The 16,665-nt window shown below is 42.4% G+C and overlaps 1 protein-coding gene across 3 annotated transcripts in view; it reads left to right on the top strand.

Moving 5' to 3' along the window:
* The window catches only part of LOC124711984 (integrator complex subunit 10), a 134,437-nt gene that overhangs the window by 99,341 nt on the left and 18,431 nt on the right, over positions 1–16,665 (top strand). For all 3 annotated transcript variants that reach the window (XR_007005554.1, XM_047242268.1, XM_047242269.1), the window contains exon 11: positions 2,235–2,414. Coding sequence is in view for 2 of the 3 variants with exons in the window: in XM_047242268.1 (XP_047098224.1) it covers positions 2,235–2,414 (180 nt within the window). In the remaining variant the exon portion in view is untranslated. The remainder of the gene's footprint in view (positions 1–2,234; positions 2,415–16,665) is intronic.

Genomic DNA, 16,665 nt, shown 5'->3' with positions numbered 1-16,665 from the left:
TGTATGGATCTGAATTTCACATCATTACTGACCACAAGCCCTTAGCTTCATTGTTTAATCCTTCTGCTTCTTTGCCCAACAGCACATAGCCTCTAGTATTGGGTCTTGTTTCTGTCTCGCTACAACTGTAAAATACATGTTCAACCTTGTGTACAACATGCCTGTGCCAATGCACTGTCCCAGCTTCTGATGGGACTGGATCCAACTTTTGACCAGATTGAACTCCTTTGTTTCCACTTAGATGTGGCACAATGTACAGTGCAAGGGTTTCCTATTACAGGTTCCCAGATTGCATCTTATCCGGTTTTGTGTCACGTTGTCTGCCTCAATCAGAATGGTTGGCCAGGCCCTCTGATCCTTTGCGTAACTATTTTGCACTTTGTCACCGCCTTTCGGTATTTGATAGTGTTCTCTTAGTTATGGACAGCCTGTCACCCAGAGTTGTGACTCTGGCTGCCCTGGGGAATTCCTACATCAGGGACATTAGAGAGTGTCATATACCAAATCATTGGCTTGTTGGCAAGTGTTTTGACCCGGCATTGACAGCAACATTTTGCTCTTGTCATGGCTTCCCCTCAATGTGTTACCCAATAGACAGAGCCATGGGCATGCATGGGAATGCATCCATGTTGATTTCGTGGAAACCTTCCTAAATTCTTACTGGGTTTTGGTTGTCAATGCTTTCTCTAAATTTCCATATGTTATCTGCTGTCCTTCAATGTCAGCTGCAGCTACTATTCAGGCCATCTCTGATTTTTATTTTTTTTTTTTTTTTTTTTTTTGGGGGGGGGGGGGGGGGGGCGGGGAAGGATTGCCTTATATGCTTATGACAGATAATGGCCCACAGTCTGTGTTCAGACCTTCAACAATTTTGCACCCAGCAATGCATTCGCCATGTGACTGCTCCTCCCTTATGCCCCCAATATAATGGCAAGACAGAATGTCTCATCCATGAAGAAGTATGTCACAGACTTCTCCACAGATGATGCCGTGCCTCATTTCTTGAGCACCTACAGGTCTACACCAGTGAGTGATCCGAGTCCAGTCGAGATGCTCCACACTTATCAGCCACACGCCCTCCTGCATCTGCTGATGCCGCTTCACCAACTGTCGGCATATCCCTTGTCATGGTTCGCTCTTGGCTCCACGGTCTGGGTTTGAAGGGTTTGGCCACCAATCCAGGTGGATTCTGGTCAAAGTCCAGAGCTGCCACAGGTGTCACTCTGTATGGTGTGCAACAGTGAGGGGCTGGTGGCATGCCACCATGGCCAGTTGCATCCTCGCACCATGGCGAGGGCTGCGGCTCGTCTTTTGCCACCATCACATTCTCCCTTAGCACCTATCCAGGCCTCACGAGGCATCCCTGCTGTGGGGGCAGACCTGCCCTCCTTGTGGATGTCACCACCTCCTGTCTCTCCTTATGAGTCTGGCCCTCATGTACCTGTTGCCAGCCCATCCCGCTATTCCACCACTGGCAGGACTGGTGCTGTCAAGTCCTCCAACTCTGGCATCCCTGGCAGCCCCGCCAAAGTGGCTGACACCTTCTCTGTCAGTGCAGTTCCACCACATAAAGGACCTGGACCTCAGGATACTACTACTCCCTTTGTTACATGTCTTCAAGGGGGACTGGCCACTTCACATGTCCTTGGACACGCAATGTCCACTCCTGTTCACCAGTTTTGACCAGGAATCTCATGCCGCCTCTGCCATCGTCATCACCCGCTACAGAGGCTGTGCCTGTTTCCACAGTCGCCCTGATGCCCTTATTGTAGGAGTGCCCTTTCCCCAAAGATGGGTGGATGTTATATATCTGTGCATAATACCTGGATACGCACCATAAAACTAGGCCTCCGGTGCGCTAAACCACCAATAGTCCACCAGTGGAAACTGTGTGGACCGGCCACCAGAGGCTGTCTGCAGTGGTCCACATGTCTCGTGCATGGCTTGACTTTCACCATTCCATCTATTGGAGCCCTCCTCCATATAAGTACAGTGCAGCAGGCAGTTGCTCTCAGATTTTGTTCTTACCGTTTACTTGTATCAACTTCAATGTTTTTATGTGGAAGAATAAACTTTGGTTAACTGTGAACCAATTAAGAACTAATATATCCCTGTTAATTATGTATTTATTGAATTGTTGCAGAATATTTCATTTAATCAACACAGCTTGTTGTCAGGCATGTATTTTCTCTATGGTATGCATTGACAGAATGTGTTCCCCATTTCTGTTCCAGGCAGCAGTGGAACAGGTGATGCAAGTGGTCACTATTTTGTCAGCAGTGCCTGCTTCCTCTCCTTTCGTACCAGGAAGCTTACAGCAAGTATCCCGCTCTGGTCGTCACCTGCACTTCCTTCCCATAGGGAGGTCTCATCTGCTTTACTACTGTGTGAAGCTAGTATTAGCCACACTTAAGGTACTTCATTAGCTTTAGTTAGTTAATCATGAATTAAAGAGGGTCCACTAGTGTTTTTCTTTAATATCCAAACATGTTTTTCCACAATTGTGACATCCTCAGTGTGTTTTTTCTTTTATTTTTTCCTGAGATACATACAGATTTTATTTAGGGTAAGAAATATGTTACACTGGATTTTGTTGTTATTTAAATCTTATGCACTTTACCTTTGATTTACATTGTGTGTCTCCTGTAGCTGCAAACCAAAGTCAGCCACAGGTTTAAAGTAATACACTGTATCACCTGCAAACATAAAGGATGTTAGGGCATTGATTGCACTAAATCTTTATTTAGAAACACATCCTTTAAAATATATGTTCCGGTAAAAACATAGATTGTTCGCTTTTTTTTAGCTTTACAATTGCTGTGTTTGGCTTTCTTGCTCTGTGACTGGTTTTTATTTGCATGCCAAACATGTTCTTGTTGTTGTTTGTGTGTTTAGAATTACCTCTGGACATTGGTAAAAAAATTTTGAGAGCCATTGGTATGGAGAACTGTTTGATGTGATTGTTATTCATGGATTATTTTTCATTTTTAACAAAGTTTACTCATGTTTTGTCTTGTTCATTGTTGTGTTCTGTGTCTTGTTATATTACTGGGCTTGTGCACAAATTTTTCTGCACAGTTTTTTGATATGCTTTTGACGGCCTGTGGTTCACTCTTTTGTTTTCGATTGAAAGCTGCAAAATTTGATTTGTTTCATTTGTTTTCTTTGTGTATTGGGGGGGGGGGGGCTGGGGGGGATTATGGGGACGTAGTTCATGTAGAGTGTTGAGCCCTGTGTGATAGCTCTGTGGATGTCATAGTTTCATTCTATTGTAAAAAAATGGTACAAATGATTGCTGTTTTAGAATCTGTATGTCTGTTTCTATACCACTGGAGAAGTGGCTGTTTTTAATGAGGTGGTTTGACAACAAGATAATGCAGTACCAGAAACATTATGAGAAAACAAGGTATAAATGTGACATATAGAACAATCAGTACTCTACAGAAAAAAATTAAGAAAGTGTTCTTAAATGTTCTGTGTGTTTTGCCCTGAAATTTCTACTTATCTGTCTGATGTATACTGAAGCATCGTCTTTGCAGGTTAATTAGTATATACCTACTGTGTTATATTTATCTATGGTGATGTTGGGTATTTTTAATGTTTTCTGCAGAGTATTGTTTGTTCTATTTGTCACATTTATACCATATTTCTTTTAATGTTTCCAATTCTGTGTTATTTTGTTATCAGATCATGGTGCATGCTTTGTATTCTTGTTGATGGTGGTTTTTTCATCTTGTATTCTGTGTATGTTCTCTTCTGTGTGGTTGTTACTGGTGTGTTGTGCTGTAATATGTTGTGTGTGTTCCATGTTAGTTGTGTTCTTATGTTGTGTTTCAGAGTATCTACAATGTTTGTTTTGTAACAATTTTCTCTGTCAACCTTTTAAATTTTGTTTTGTTATTTTGTGTATCTCTCTTTCCATTGGAATTCTGTTCAGTCTGTGTAGTTTGTGAATAATCGTACAGGTGGATGTAGATTTTTCCATGTATTGAGAATCAGTGGATGATTTTTTTTTCTATTGTGATATCTAGGAAAGTTATTTTTTGTCTGTTTTGGTTTCAAGGGTGAAATGGATTTTTACAGTATTGATGTGTCTGTGTAACTGTAGTATCTGATCATGTGTTTCCTCTACCAAGCAAATTATGTCATCAACATATTGGTACCAGTACCAGAATACCTTTTTTTATTGTTTTGCTTTTATTATTACTTCAAAGATTTTGTTTTCACGTTTATTATGGAAGATGATGGCGAGCAAGCCACTTATGGGCGATCCCTATAGCTAGTCGCTCCTGTTGGATGAACAACTCATCTTTAAATATGAAATAATGGTGTCCTGTGATTACTTTCAAAATGGTCAGGATTTCTTGTGTCTTTGTTTCTGGGATATGAAATAATTTTGTCCTGTGATTACTTTCAAAATGGTCAGGATTTTTTTTTTTTTTTTTTCCCCTGGGATGTTTATCTGTCTTAGTCGTGCGTCAATTATTTCGATTGTTTCTTCAGCTTGTATGTGTGTGTATATATATATCAATGTAATCTCAGATGGTAGTAGTGTAGCTGTGTTGGGCATATTCATAGTTTTGATTTTTCCCATTTGGTATCATTGGTGTTTTCTAAGCTTCTGTTGTTTGTATATGTGTAGTGGCTTCACAGAAAAGTGTGCATTTGTCTGGCTAAATGATACGCTGGTACAGTTCTGAAATCTAACATAGGTGTGATCGGAACATTGGGCTTGTGAATTTTCTGTAGACTATTGAATGTGTGTGCTTTGGGGTTATTTTGTATTGTTCTTTTTATTTGGCTTTGTGACAGGGTGGATCTGATGTTTGCATGTCTCTTTGGAATCCTTGGATGAATTCACTTTTTAAATTTTGTTATTTTGCTTTCTGTTATGAACATCAGTGTTTCCTTAGTGTAGTCCCTTTCATATATGACAACCATTCTTCCATTCTTCTGTCCTTGTCTGCCCTTGTGAGCATTGCATTGTGTTTTTTTCAGTTTTTTGTGCATGTCTTTGGCAGTTTTCCCCTCTGTGGTTAACTTGAACCATTGATAGTATTTTTGTTCTTCCTAACAATGTCTGGTTTCTTCCGCTGCCAGTTCTCTGGTGAGCTCTATATTGAATTTTCCGATACTTTTTCTTTCTTCCTGTTTTATTGTATATTTATTTTCTATAATAATGTTTTCTATTTTTCTTTGTGTGATTTGTGTTTTTAGATTGTATTTAAATCTCTTTTGAGGCAGTTCTTCTTCCTGTGTTGAGAACTTTATTTCTGTTAAATTGCCAACTTGTTCATAGAATGTGTGTTGGTGTGCATTATTCCTATTGTGTGTTTTCTGATCTTGTTTCTCTAGCTTCTTTTACATTGTTGTCTCTATGTGAGATTTCACGTCTTCAGTAATGTCATTAAGAACTGAAGATTGTTTGATGTGATTGATTAATTCTAAATGTTTTTTTATAGTGTGGTTTTAAGAAGCCATGCAAATTCTGTTCTTTCTTTTTTCTGCATATGACGTGTTTACATTAACTTTGGAATAGATTTAACATTTTTAGATAAACATACTTTGTTAAACCTTATGCTTATTTTGGTTTGCTGGAACTTCATTGCTGTATTTGTTGTAGAGCTTTGAGAAAAATGTCTGGAATGGCATGGAAACTATCGTACTGTGATTTTTAACTCTGTTTCCATGCTTGCAGAAAAATAATAACGAATTAAAGGTGGGTCCACCCTTTTGCAAGTACAGAGTTAATGTTTTTCCGTAAAACCCAAACATGTTTCACCACAACTGTGGCATCCTCAGTGGGTTTTTTCATTAAATACGTACAACACATTTTATTTAGTTAATTAGTTAGGACCATTAATTATTCTGTTATGTTGTGTTGTTTTTGTTGTGCATTGCACCAAAGTGAACGGGTATTTCACTGTTAATGTTTGACCATTGTGACTAAACAAGGGTAAATGGAATGTGGCTGTGTCAAGATACTCTTGCATGGAAATATTGGAGTGAATAACTCAAAATAGACATCAGTCACTCCAGGTGCCAATGATCAGTAATGTATGTCATCAAAAAAGCAATAGAGTCCCTTCATGTAATTTGCTGTCATGGTGTTTTATTAATGTTATTTCCAGCTAATTCCCCATGTATCAAAAATTTAGATGCCTTGTTTTGCTCTCGGAACTTCCTCCTTCCTTGTACTAGTTCTTCAGGGTGTGTCACGGAAGACGCCTGGGAGAGGTCTACAGGTTGCGTCACAAGGCCACAGCCACCACCACCACCACCACATCCTCCGGCTGCCACTGTGCCCAACTCTTTGCCACTAATCTGCCAGTAGTCAGCTGCATGCACACTTCTCCTGATTTAAGCATAAACAATGTTGCCATCTGATTAACTTAAGCTTACATTTATATACAGTAGGTGCTCAAAATCATATCCCTATGTGGTAAAAGCAGCCTGACATCTCCTGAACACTTTAGCCAACACTCAACGAATTTCAGCTGCCAAAATATGGGAAATAACTAGCCAAACCCTGCCTTCCAACTCTTCAAAAGTGGTGGGATTGGTTGCATACACCTTCTCTTTTAACATTCCCCAAGGGTAAAAATCACACCAATTTAGATCTGGAGAATGAGGATGCCAGTCAATTGTCCTATCATCAACACACTTTGTATTGCTGTCATAGAAGCATTGGTGATGTGTGGTCTTGCGTTGTTGTGCATGAAATAAACTGCACAACACACTCCTCTTTTCACATCATGCGCAGGCTGTTGATGTAATTCGTAAGGATTTTTGGAACTCCAACATCGATTGTTTTGAGAATTTATATACCGTGACAAATGCAACCACGCTTGTTCGGGAAAAAAAAGCTTCTCAGGATCAACTTCCCCATTGTGCACAGACAGTAACAGCCAGTTGCAATAACGATGTCACGCAACATTATCTGATTTCCTCAATTAATGCACTATCGTTATTTTGTATAGTTTCAATTTCAGTTTGTGCACAGCTCTGTGAGCAGATGCTCGTGACACCCCAGTCTGAAGTGCCAAATGGTGCAGAGATCTACTTGGTTTTTTTCAAGGCCTCCCGTATCTTATCTAATTTGTTTTTGGTTAAAAGATTAGGTTCTATAGGCCTTTTGTTTGTGTAACTCAGATCCAGTCTCATGAAATTTCTTCATTAATCTGCATATCATCGAATCATTGGGAACATGTACACTGGGAAATTTTTGTATGAATTCAAGCTGACATTCCACATATGATTCTGTTTTTGCATAGTTCAACACAAGAAATGCTCATTGATCCTTCATGTATACCGTACCGAATGGAAACTCGACAGGAAACCCAAAACTAAATACCTAACACTCAGTGTAGAAGACGCACACAAGGTTTCTGTCTGAGGGCTGGGCCCAGCAGCACGCGAGCACCGCAGATTTGGCGTAGTTATAATAATTACATCTAGCAACAATATTTGAAGAGATTAAAATTGACAACAAAAGAACTCAAAAGAAAACACCAGTATACCAGACGGGCAGTGTAGGGAGCATGCGCAAAGTATTGGTGTCCGAGAACTGTGCATAGCGACAACTGGCAGATGCAGCATCAGCAGCCGGCAAACATGCTGCGAGACCTGCAGACTCCTCCCGGTTGTCTTTCATGAGACACCTGTATAATCATATGGAAATATCTTGAATCCCTGGTGTTGAATGCTTCAATTTCCAGGTAACTGCAAAGACAATAATACTGGAAATATTTTATTTATCTTGTCATATTTTATTGATGATGAGTTCTGTTGTGGTCTTGTTTAAAAGACCTCAAATATGCAGAGGTCTCCCATATCTCTCATTGATCTTAATGCTCTGGCAGAAAAACCCCTTCCCATCAGAGTAAAATCGTCTGTGTCCCACTCTGTTGTTAGCCACTTTCTCAAAGTCCTCAGTAGCAGGAACCTGATTCTGGAATAACCTCCCGCAGTATATTAGAGAACTGAATAACATCTCCAGCATCAGAAGACAGTTAATGACATATGTGCTGAAGCACCAGTAATGATTGTCATTGGCCATGTTCACCCTTCTTTCCAATCATATCCTCCTCATTTCCCAATATTCTTTCCTTTCCTCAGAACACGCTATATCATAAAACATCTATTTTGTACACCTTTAAATTCTTTTTATATCTGCCACTATCGTTATTGTTACTGTAGTCATTATAACTGTTACTATTACCACCATTAGTGGGAGCAGCTTCAGCAGTAGTACACGTACTACCAGTATTAACTTTATTAGTTCATAGTCAGCACTATTTACTGACATTGTCTCTGTAAACATTCAAATCATTTTAATACTATTTGTCATATTAAAATTGTTATTCCCAAAGTGAATAAAAAGAAGTACTGTGTGTGAGAAACCATGGTCTGATGTAAGTCCTCAGTAGCAGGACCTAATGAGACCAGATTAAATAAATAAATCTGCTGACAGTACTATACGCTTAGCAGTGTCGAAATACTGGAAATCAGTGTTAAGAAAACACTGAATGCTTTCCATAATTTAGGTACCTACAAGCCTTATATCTAACGAATTAAGATGCAAGTAATTATTAAAACCATATTCTTCAGATGTAGACTCTCCTATCCACTTCACCCGATCCTCCTCAACTAAGTGTGCCACCTTCCTGCATGTTGGCCTCCTCCTCTTTACCCCTTTTACACCAGCCTGGCCACCTGGGTGAGGCATATCTGCACTGATAAGTACTCCTTTGCCCAGTATGCTGAAGGTTTCACCAACACCTTTTCACAGACAGGCACTACCCCTCAGACCTAGTCAACAGCTCTCCCATGTCATTTCCCCACATACCCCCAATCCTCCCACCATCCCCAAGAAACAGCTACTAAAGAGTGCCCTCTTCTTCACCCGATACTGTCCCAGACCCTTCATCAGGGCTTTGATTAACTACATATCATGCCCTGAAATGAGGGATAACCGAGGTCCTTCCCAGCCCTCCTAAAGTGACCAGTCTCCATAGAATCCTAGTCTGTCCCTATGCCACTCCCTGTAGAAGAGCCCGTTGCAAGATCTGCCCAATCCACCTCCGAGCACTTCCAACTATAGTCCTGTCACGAGCTTACCCTACTCCATCGGAGTCCGGGCCACATATGAAAGCAGCCATGTGATATATCAGCTCTGTTGCAATCATTGCACGGCTTTTGATACTGGTATGACTACCAACGAGCTATACCAATATAAAAAGCTGTGCAATGGTTGCAACAGAGCTGGTATATCACATGGCTGCTTTCATATGTGGCCCGGACTCCGATGGACTACCAATGAGCTCTTCCCCCCATGAACCATGGACCTTGCCGTTGGTGGGGAGGCTTGCATGCCTCAACGATACAGATAGCTGTACCATAGGTGCAACCACAACGGAGGGGTATCTGTTGAGAGGCCAGACGAACATGTGGTTCCTGAAGAGGAACAGCAGCCTATTCAGTAGTTGCAGGGGCAACAGTCTGGATGATTGACTGATCTGACCTTGTAACACTAACCAAAATGACCTTGCTGTTCTGGTAACTGTGAATGGCTGAAAGCAAGGGGAAACTACAGCCGTAATTTTTCCCGAGGGCATGCAGATTTACTGTACGATTAAATAATGATGGCGTCCTCTTGGGTAAAATATTCCGGAGGTAAAATAGTCCCCCATTCGGATCTCCAGGCGGGGACTACTCAAGAGGACGTCGTTATCAGGAGAAAGAAAACAGGCGTTCTACAGATCGGAGCGTGGAATGTCAGGTCCCTTAATAGGGCAGGTAGGTTAGAAAATTTAAAAAGGGAAATGGATAGGTTAAAGTTAGATATAGTGGGAATTAGTGAAGTTCGGTGGCAGGAGGAACAAGACTTTTGGTCAGGTGAATACAGGGTTATAAATACAAAATCAAACGCAAGAGTAGGTTTAATAATGAATAAAAAAATAGGAGTATGGGTAAGCTACTACAAACAGCATAATGAACGCATTATAGTGGCCAAGGTAGACAGGAAGCCCACACGTACTACAGTAGTACAAGTTTATATGCCAACTAGCTCTGCAGATGATGAAGAAATTGATGAAATGTATGATGAGCTAAAATAAATTATTCAGGTAGTGAAGGGAGACGAAAATTTAATAGTCATGGGTGATTGGAACTCGACAGTAGGAAAAGGAAGAGAGGGAAACGTAGTAGGTGAATATGGAATGGGAGTAAGGAATGAAAGAGGAAGCCGCCTGGTGGAATTTTGCACAGAACATAACTTAATCATAGCTAATACTGGGTTCAAGAATCATGAAAGAAGGTTGTATACATGGAAGAAGCCTGGAGATACTAGAAGGTCTCAGATACATTATATAATGGTAAAACAGAGATTCAGGAACCAGGTTTTAAATTGTAAGACATTTCCAGGGGTAGATGTGGACTTTGACCACTATCTATTGGTTATGAACTGTAGATTAAAACTGAAGAAGCTGCAAATTGAGGAGATGGTACCTGGATAAACTGAAAGAACCAGAGGTTGTAGAGAGCTTCATGGAGAGCATTAGGGAACGATTGACAAGAAGAGTTTCAGGGAGACCATAAGGGAACAATTTTCACAGGAATGGGGGAAAGAAATACAGTAGAAGAAGAATGGGTAGTTTTGAAGGATGAAATAGTGAAGGCAGCAGAGGATCAAATAGGTAAAAAGTCTGGGGCTAGTAGAAGCCCTTGGGTAACAGAAGAAATATTGAATTTAATTGATAAAAGGAGAGAAAAAAAAGCAATAAATGAAGCAGGCAAAAAGGAATACAAACGTCTTAAAAATAATATCAACAGGAAGTGCAAAATGGCTAAGCAGGGATGGCTAGAGGATAAATGTAAGGATGTAGAGGCTTATCTCACTAGGGGTAAGATAGATAATGCCGACAGGAAAATTAAAGAGACCTTTGGAGAAAAGAGAACCACTTGTATAAATATCAAGAGCTCAGATGGAAACCCAGTTCTAAGCAAAGAAGGGAAAGCAGAAAGGTGGAAGGAGTATATAGAGGGTCTATACAAGGGTGATGTACTTGAGGACAATATTATGGAAATTGAAGAGGATGTAGATGAAGATGAAATGAAAGTTATGATACTGCGTGAAGAGTTTGACAGAGCACTGAAAGACCTGAGTCGAAACAAGGCCCCCGGAGTAGACAACATTCCATTAGAACTACTGACAGCCTTGGGAGAGCCAGTCCCGACAAAACTCTACCGTCTGGTGAGCAAGATGTATGAGATAGGCGAAATACCCTCAGACTTCAAGAAGAATATAATAATTCCAATCCCAAAGAAAGCAGGTGTTGACAGATGTGAAAATTACCGAACTATCAGTTTAATAAGTCACAGCTGCAAAATACTAACGCGAATTCTTTACAGACGAACGGAAAAACTGGTAGAAGCCAACCTCGGGGAAGATCAGTTTGGATTCCGTAGAAATGCTGGAACACGTGAGGCAATACTGACCCTATGACTTATCTTAGAAGAAAGATTAAGGAAAGGCAAACCTCCATTTCTAGCATTTGTAGACTTGGAGAAAGCTTTTGACAATGTTGATTGGAATACTCTCTTTCAAATTCTGAAGGTGGCAGGGGAAAATACATGGAGCGAGCGAAAGGCTATTTACAAGCAGTGGTTGGGAAGGGAGTGAGACAGGGTTGTAGCCTATCCCTGATGTTATTCAATCTGTATATTGAGCAAGCAATAAAGGAAACAAAAGAAAAGTTTGGAGTAGATATTAAAATCCATGGAGAAGAAATAAAAACTTTGAGGTTCGCTGATGACATTGTAATTCTGTCAGAGACAGCAAGGGACTTGGAAGAGCAATTGAACGGAATGGACAGTGTCTTGAAAGGAGGGTATAAGATGAACCTCAACAAAAGCAAAACAAGGATAATGGAATGTAGTCGAATTAAGTCGGGTCATGCTGAGGGAATTAGATTAGGAAATGAGACACTTAAATTAGTAAAGTGGTTTTGCTATTTAGGGAGCAAAATAACTGATGATGGTCGAAGTAGAGAGGATATAAAATGTAGACTGGCAATGGCAAGGAAAGCATTTCTGAAGAAGAAAAATTTGTCAACATCGAGTATAGATTTAAATGTCGGGAAGTCGTTTCTGAAAGTATTTGTTTGGAGTGTAGTCATGTATGGAAGTGAAACGTGGACGATAAATAGTTTAGACAAGAAGAGAATAGAAGCTTTTTGAAATGTGGTGCTACAGAAGAATGCTGAAGATTAGATGGGTAGATCACATAGCTAATGAGGAGGTATTGAATAGAATTGGGGAGAAGAGGAGCTTGTGGCTCAACTTGACTAGAAGAAGGGATCGGTTGGTAGGACACGTTCTGAGACATCGAGGGATCACCAATTTAGTATTGGAGGGCAGCGTGGAGGGTAAAAATCATAGAGGGAGACCAAGAGATGAATACACTAAGCAGATTCAGAAGGATGTAGGTTGCAGTAGGTACTGGGAGATGAAGAAGCTTGCACAGGATAGAGTAGCATGGAAAGCTGCATCAAACCAGTCTCAGGACTGAAGACCACTACAACAGCAACCAACGAGCTGTCCACCAGGATGAACAACTACCACAAAACTGTGAGCCAGAGCAAAGTAGATCAACGTGTGGCATAATATGCAGTGAATAGAATGTACTTGTTTTCAGTGGCTGCTTCACAACCTGGACCATCTTGACCATCCCCTCCACCAGCAGCTTTTCTTAATTGTGCAGATGGGAGTTATCCTTACATCACATTCTCCGCCCCCAAAATTATCCTGACCTCAACCTACAGTAATCTACTATCCCCGTACCCTCCACCCAACAGTTTCCATCCCGTCTGTCCTAGCATCTCCTCCCTGTTCACATCAACTCACCCTCATTGTGTGCCACCCTCTGCCAGTGCACCCATCTTTCCTCTTCCCTGCTCTTCTCCTTCTCCATTCCCTGTTTCCTCCCCACCTCCCTCCCCCACTGCCTCTGCATGCTGCACCTGGTGGCAGTCTCGTTGTGCCTCCCATCTAGTCCCTGCACGCTCTGCCAGATGGGGCTCTCCTCTCCCTTCACCTGTACCCTGCTATCCCTTTCCTGCCAACTCCAGATTGCTGCTTTCATTCTAGTGAAATTGCATTCCACTCTGAGCTGCTGGAGACGGCACTCATGCATGCATGACATGTGCTTGTTTGTGTCTGCTATGCAGCATGTAATCCTTATGGTGAGTAGCAATATATCCCTTTTCTGTATATTTTAGACTTTGGTGAGCTACATACAAAACAAATGATGCCATGTAATCTGGAATGTGATAAGACCTTGACTAACGATGTTTGTCCTCATTGAATAATTGAGGTACCAGGCCACATTGACTTCTGCTCAAATAATGAGAGCAAGTCTTCATTATTAAATTATTTCCTTAGAGAACTTGTACACTGCTGACATCACTCAGTACTTCTCTTAAAATTACATGTTGTATGGTATCCAGTAGCTGGTTTAGTTCTGAATTCCTAGATGAAAATGGAGTAAAAGAACTTTCTTTGTAGTCATTGTATTTTACTCCTCCCTCCCCCTCCCCCCACCCCCTTTTGCACTGTTATGTCATCAGTCACTAACATTATTGTTGGAAACATGTTCTCATTCTTCCTGTGCTACTATCTAACAGAATTGAAGTTTTATAATAGAGGGAAACATTCCACGTGGGAAAAATATATCTAAAAACAAAGATGATGTGACTTACCAAATGAAAGCGCTGGCACGTCGATAGACACACAAACAAACACAAATATACACACAAAATTCTAGCTTTCGCAACCAACGGTTGCTTCATCAGGAAAGAGGGAAGGAGAGGGAAAGACGAAAGGATGTGGGTTTTAAAGGAGAGGGTAAGGAGTCATTCCAATCCCGAGAGCGGAAAGACTTACCTTAGGGGGAAAAAAGGACGGGTATACACTCCCGCACACACACACATATCCATCCACACATATACAGACACAAGCAGACATATTAAAAGGCAAAGAGTTTGGGCAGAGATGTCAGTCGAGGCAGAAGTGCAGAGGCAAAGATGTTGTTGAATGACAGGTGAGGTATGAGTGGCGGCAACTTGAAATTAGCGGAGATTGAGGCCTGGTGGATAACGGGAAGAGAGGATATATTGAAGAGCAAGTTCCCATCTCCGGAGTTCAGAAGGGTTGGTGTTAGTGGGAAGTATCCAGATAACCCGGACGGTGTAACACTGTGCCAAGATGTGCTGGCCGTGCACCAAGGAATGTTTAGCCACAGGGTGATCCTCATTGCCAACAAACACTGTCTGCCTGTGTCCATTCATGCGAATGGACAGTTTGTTGCTGGTCATTCCCACATAGAATGCGTCACAGTGTAGGCAGGTCAGTTGGTAAATCACGTGGGTGCTTTCACACGTGGCTCTGCCTTTGATTGTGTACACCTTCCGGGTTACAGGACTGGAGTAGGTGGAGGTGGGAGGGTGCATGGGACAGGTTTTACACTGGGGGCGGTTACAGGGGTAGAAGCCAGAGGGTAGGGAAGAAGGTTTGGGGATTTCATAGGGATGAACTAAGAGGTTACGAAGGTTAGGTGGACGGCGGAAAGACACTCTTGGTGGAGTGGGGAGGATTTCATGAAGGATGGATCTCATTTCAGGGCAGGATTTGAGGAAGTCGTATCCCTGCTGGAGAGCCACATTCAGAGTCTGATCCAGTCCCGGAAAGTATCCTGTCACAAGTGGGGCACTTTTGTGGTTCTTCTGTGGGAGTTTCTGGGTTTGAGAGGATGAGGAAGTGGCTCTGGTTATTTGCTTCTGTACCAGGTCGGGAGGGTAGTTGCGGGATGCGAAAGCTGTTGTCAGGTTGTTGGTGTAATGGTTCAGGGATTCCGGACTGGAGCAGATTCGTTTGCCACGAAGACCTAGGCTGTAGGGAAGGGACCATTTGATGTGGAATGGGTGGCAGCTGTCATAATGGAGGTACTGTTGCTTGTTGGTGGGTTTGATGTGGACGGACGTGTGAAGCTGGCCATTGGACAGGTGGAGGTCAACGTCAAGGAAAGTGGCATGGGATTTGGAGTAGGACCAGGTGAATCTGATGGAACCAAAGGAGTTGAGGTTGGAGAGGAAATTCTGGAGTTCTTCTTCACTGTGAGTCCATATCATGAAGATGTCATCAATAAATCTGTACCAATCTTTGGGTTGGCAGGCCTGGGTAACCAAGAAGGCTTCCTCTAAGTGACCCATGAATAGGTTGGCGTACGAGGGGGCCATCCTGGTACCCATGGCTGTTCCCTTTAATTGTTGGTATGTCTGGCCTTCAAAAGTGAAGAAGCTGTGGGTCAGGATGAAGCTGGCTAAGGTAATGAGGAAAGAGGTTTTAGGTAGAGTGGCAGGTGATCGGCGTGAAAGGAGGTGCTCCATCGCAGCGAGGCCCTGGACGTGTGGGATATTTGTGTATAAGGAAGTGGCATCAATGGTTACAAGGATGGTTTCCGGGGGTAACGGATTGGTTAAGGATTCCAGGCGTTCGAGAAAGTGGTTGGTGTTTTTGATGAAGGATGGGAGACTGCACGTAATGGGTTGAAGGTGTTGATCTACGTAGGCAGAGATACGTTCTGTGGGGGCTTGGTAACCAGCTACAGTGGGGCGGCCGGGATGATTGGGTTTGTGAATTTTAGGAAGAAGGTAGAAGGTAGGGGTGCGGGGTGTCGGTGGGGTCAGGAGGTTGATGGAGTCAGGTGAAAGGTTTTGCAGGGGGCCTAAGGTTCTGAGGATTCCTTGAAGCTCCGCCTGGACATCAGGTATGTGGTGTTGTCTGAAAGCTGACGCAGTCCCTCAGCCACATACTCCCAACGATCAAGTACCACGGTCGTGGAACCCTTGTCCGCCGGAAGAATGACGATGGATCGGTCAGCCTTCAGATCACGGATAGCCTGGGCTTCAGCAGTGGTGATGTTGGGAGTAGGATTAAGGTTTTTTAAGAAGGATTGAGAGGCAAGGCTGGAAGTCAGAAATTCCTGGAAGGTTTGGAGAGGGTGATTTTGAGGAAGAGGAGGTGGGTCCCGCTGTGACGGAGGACAGAACTGTTCCAGGCCGGGTTCAATTTGGATAGTGTCTTGGGGAGTTGGATCATTTGGAGTAGGATTAGGATCATTTTTCTTCGTGGCAAAGTGATATTTCCAGCAGAGAGTACGAGTGTAGGACAGTAAATCTTTGACCAGCCCTCGTCAAAGATTTACTGTCCTACACTCGTACTCTCTGCTGGAAATATCACTTTGCCACGAAGAAAATTGATCCTAATCCTACTCCTAATGATCCAACTCCCCAAGACACTATCCACTTCCAGCCTTGCCTCTCAATCCTTCTTAAAAAACCTTAATCCTACTCCCAACATCACCACTGCTGAAGCCCAGGCTATCCGTGATCTGAAGGCTGACCGATCCATCGTCATTCTTCCGGCGGACAAGGGTTCCACGACCGTGGTACTTGATCGTCGGGAGTATGTCGCTGAGGGACTGTGTCAGCTTTCAGACAACACCACATACAAAGTTTGCCAAGGTAATCCCATTCCTGATGTCCAGGCGGAGCTTCAAGGAATCCTCAGAACCTTAGCCCCCCTACAAAACCTTTCACCTGACTC

Source organism: Schistocerca piceifrons, chromosome 8 (assembly GCF_021461385.2).
Source record: "Schistocerca piceifrons isolate TAMUIC-IGC-003096 chromosome 8, iqSchPice1.1, whole genome shotgun sequence".
Taxonomy (NCBI): Eukaryota; Metazoa; Arthropoda; class Insecta; order Orthoptera; family Acrididae; genus Schistocerca; species Schistocerca piceifrons.
Note: the sequence above shows the minus strand (reverse complement) of the source record. Positions and strands in the feature narration are given on the sequence as shown.